The 3,590-nt window shown below is 42.1% G+C and overlaps 1 protein-coding gene across 1 annotated transcript; it reads left to right on the top strand.

Moving 5' to 3' along the window:
• The first annotated feature begins 442 nt into the window (after nt 1-442).
• LOC144542917 (NLR family CARD domain-containing protein 3-like) lies at nt 443-1,061 on the top strand. The gene is made up of 2 exons (XM_078290527.1): nt 443-792; nt 902-1,061. The coding sequence occupies exons 1-2, from the start codon at nt 509-511 to the stop codon at nt 1,059-1,061; spliced, it is 444 nt and encodes a 147-aa protein (XP_078146653.1). The 5' UTR covers nt 443-508.
• Nucleotides 1,062-3,590: the final 2,529 nt, after the last annotated feature.

Here is a 3,590-nt window from a genome sequence, read left to right as displayed (position 1 = left end):
TGATATCAGAGCAGCCTCAGTGTACTCAGGAGTGTTCACACAGATCTTAAAAGAGGAGCGTGGGCTGTACCAGGACAAGGTGTTCTGCTTTGTCCATCTGAGCATTCAGGAGTTTCTGGCTGCTGTTTATGTCATCGTCTCATTCATCGACTCTGGTGTCAATCTACTGTCAGAAACTCAGTCAACCTCCAACACTGGTGACCAATCTGAACCAATATTGTACAGAGAACAGTTGATGAGTAAAGGTCTATTCTCCCTGTTCAAGAAACCAGCAAAACAAATAATAACCAAGGAAAAAACAAAACAGCCAGGAGTCATGTTAGACATGCCTGAAACTATCTTCTACCAGAGTGCTGTGGACAAAGCCTTACAGAGTCCAAATGGACACCTGGACTTGTTCCTCCGCTTCCTCCTGGGTCTTTCACTGCAGACCAATCAGACTCTCCTGCGAGACCTGCTGACACAGACAGGAAGTAGCTCACAGACCAATCAGAAAACAATCCAGTACATGAAGAAGAAGATCAGGGAGAATCTCTCTCCAGAGAGAATCATCAATCTGTTCCACTGTCTGAATGAGCTGAATGACTGTTCTCTAGTGGAGGAGATCCAACAGTACCTGAGATCAGGAAGTCTCTCCACAGACGGACTCTCCCCTGCTCAGTGGTCGGCTCTGGCCTTCATCTTACTGTCATCAGAAGAAGAGCTGGACATGTTTGACCTGAAGAAATACTCTGCTTCAGAGGAGGCTCTTCTGAGGCTGCTGCCAGTGGTCAAAGCCTCCAATAAATCTGTGTACGTGCTTAGAAAACTGAATATATTCAATATATTAAACCTAATATGCATACAGAATAGAAAAAAGAAATCTTTTCAAAGTTCTTCTTCATTACTAATACTCCTTCAGGCTGAGTGTCTGTCAGCTGTCAGAGAGAAGCTGTGAAGCTCTGGCCTCAGTTCTGAGCTCCCAGTCGTCTAGTCTGAGAGAGCTGGACCTGAGTAACAACGACCTGCAGGATTCAGGAGTGAAGCTGCTCTCTGTTGGACTGGAGAGTCCACACTGTTGACTGGAAACTCTCAGGTAAGATCCATGTACAGCTTTTTATCAATTGACTTGACACATTTCTCCAAACTAAGGTCCATGCTCTCAAAACAGTCTCTCAGGTCAGGATTCTTCAATCTGTTAAGATAAGATACTTTAATGTCCCCGTAGGGAAATTTGTTCTGGACTCCGTCCTGCAGTTCCACAGAAGATAAAATCATGTTCAACAGATTTAAATCCTGCTTTACATGCAGATTAATGTCAGTAAATAAACACTTGACCTGTGCAGGATTTTCTCTGCTTATATGATTTTTAAACCAGTTGTGATGCCAACTGTTATGACCCCTAAATGTTGTCTAGGGTACCAAGGGGCTAACAAACTAAGTCCAAGAAAAAAGGAGGAAAACAGGAATAAAGTGAACAAAAGACAATTTATTTTTCAAAAGGCTTGGTCAGTAAGTCAAGGAAGCTTTAGAAGGCTTCAGGGTGGCCAAGGCCAAAATAATAAACAAAATACCCAAACTGCCTAGAAATAAAATAACTAAACTGGGTTAAACCATAGTACAATTCTAAACTCCCTAACTGATCAAAACAGGAGAAAAGGGGGGAGTAAAACAAATGGCAGCATACCCCTAAAGAGCTTCCACAACAGGAGCCAACAAAGAAACAGATTGCGAACAGCAAAATAGCAACTAGCACTGCTACAGCACACACATATGAACTACGTGGAAGGCTGCCGAGTGGCCAAGTGGCAGTGACTGGAGCTTCTCTCCGGCTTTTATGCTCTGGTCCTGATTGCCGACGAGCTCCAGGTGAGGGCATCTCACACCAATCACTGAGTCAAAGGAGCGGGTATGAAGCAGGGAAGGACAGACAGCAAGGCTGCGGTCGAATAGTCAAAAAAATACGTCCTAACTCCTATTCCTAACCACTTTTCCTTGACCTCGTTGGAAAACGTCATGAGGTCAAGGAAAGATGTGAAGGAGAATTCATAAGGACTTAGGAAAAGACAACCGCGGTGCTAAGAGAATCCGACTGCACTTACACTAGGCTACGTAATTATGCGACGGCGGATGTTAATGACGTGGGTCTGCCGTGGTGAAACTACAATGTTCCGGAGATGGACTACTAAAAGCGCATCTTAGATACTTCGCCCCGTGCGTTTTTACCGTGTTGTTTCATGCAGGCTATATAAACGTGGACAACCCAGTGAAAAATATTGCTTCATCACCAAGGTTGGAATTGAAATAAAAAAGGAATATAGGCTACCAGTCACAAAAGTGAAACGAAATGGTTGTCACATTGAGAATGGTTGCTCACGCTCACCCTCCTGTCCACTCATATTTATCGACATGAATCCCAATTAGTATGATTGTATGAAAATTATTGTTAAATTCATGCAAGATAGGCATAACTTGTTAGGCCTACAAATCTACTACTGTACATATCATCATTCTTAAGTTTCAAACATGTTGAAAACATCATCTGGCTAAAAACGTCTCATATCCCTTTTTCTTGAAAGACAGACTTCTGTGTTATGGTTAATATGCTGATTATGATCTGATTATAAGCCTATGCATATAATAGCTTAAGAACCACCACACAACTCAGTAAACACCTTGAAATGTTGACTTGATTGTGCTTTGAAGTTGTTATGGCTGATACAGGCCTTTATTAAGGCAAGGGTTTCAGCATCTGTGACTGAAGTAAAATTAATTAATGATATTCCTAAAGGCTGGCAATACAACAACGCTCAGAATGAAGAAATAACTAATGCAAACTCTGCATAGGTTACGCTACAACGTCAACTTCACTTTGATCATTTTACAACAGCAGCGTAACGTTCATAGTTCGCCTCTATGGGTTTAACATATTGTTGACAGTTCAAAACATATAAGCATATTAGCAAGTTATGGCATAAGATGGAACATGCTTAATAAGCAACGGTAACTTGCTTGATGATCTGCGTCCCTTGTCGGTCATGATCGTTTGTTTTCGTGAACGGTCGAATGGTGCGTCGTTGCTGCCGCAAAGAATTGTGGGACGGCATTATCTCCTTTCCTTTCGTAAAGGATGGTCCAGTGTATCCTATGCTAAAGGAGCTAAGTAAGGAAGCATTGAAGCACCTTTCCTTAGCATGTAGAGAATTCGAACAGCTCTTATCATGGCTGCCACTTAGGTACTTCCGGGTCATTTCACTCAGTTAGGAACCTTCCTAAGCAAAAAAGACAATTCGACCGCAGCCCAACACACCTCAAACCATGGCCAGAATTTGGCATAGGCCGTAACACCAACATTTATCACTGTTTTGTAGCTCCTGTGAATTACTTTCCATGAAGATATTTCAATATTTCCTCTCCTTGCAGCATCAGTTGCTGAAACCTAAAATACCAGAAAGGACTTCTAAGATTCTGTGGCAAAATGAGTAGAAAACTCTCAAACTGAACCAGATGAAGCCACAGATCCGATCACTGGGTTACATTTTTGGTAGAATTTGACTGCATTGTCAACTACTTTCAAATAAATATCTAACATGTAGTTTGGTGTGTGTGTA

The sequence above is a fragment of the Centroberyx gerrardi genome, chromosome 19 (assembly GCF_048128805.1).
Source record: "Centroberyx gerrardi isolate f3 chromosome 19, fCenGer3.hap1.cur.20231027, whole genome shotgun sequence".
Lineage (NCBI taxonomy): Eukaryota > Metazoa > Chordata > Actinopteri > Beryciformes > Berycidae > Centroberyx > Centroberyx gerrardi.
The sequence above is the reverse complement of the archived record's forward strand: the minus strand, read 5'-3'. Positions and strand labels throughout refer to the sequence as shown.

Excerpts from the sequence above, each read along its gene's own strand:
- LOC144542917 (XM_078290527.1), top strand. The coding sequence starts at position 509 with ATGAAGAAGAAGATCAGGGAGAATCTCTCTCCAGAGAGAATCATCAAT. Across the intron at positions 793-901 it reads AAAGCCTCCAATAAATCTGT|GCTGAGTGTCTGTCAGCTGT; the intron begins GTACGTGCTTAG and ends ATACTCCTTCAG.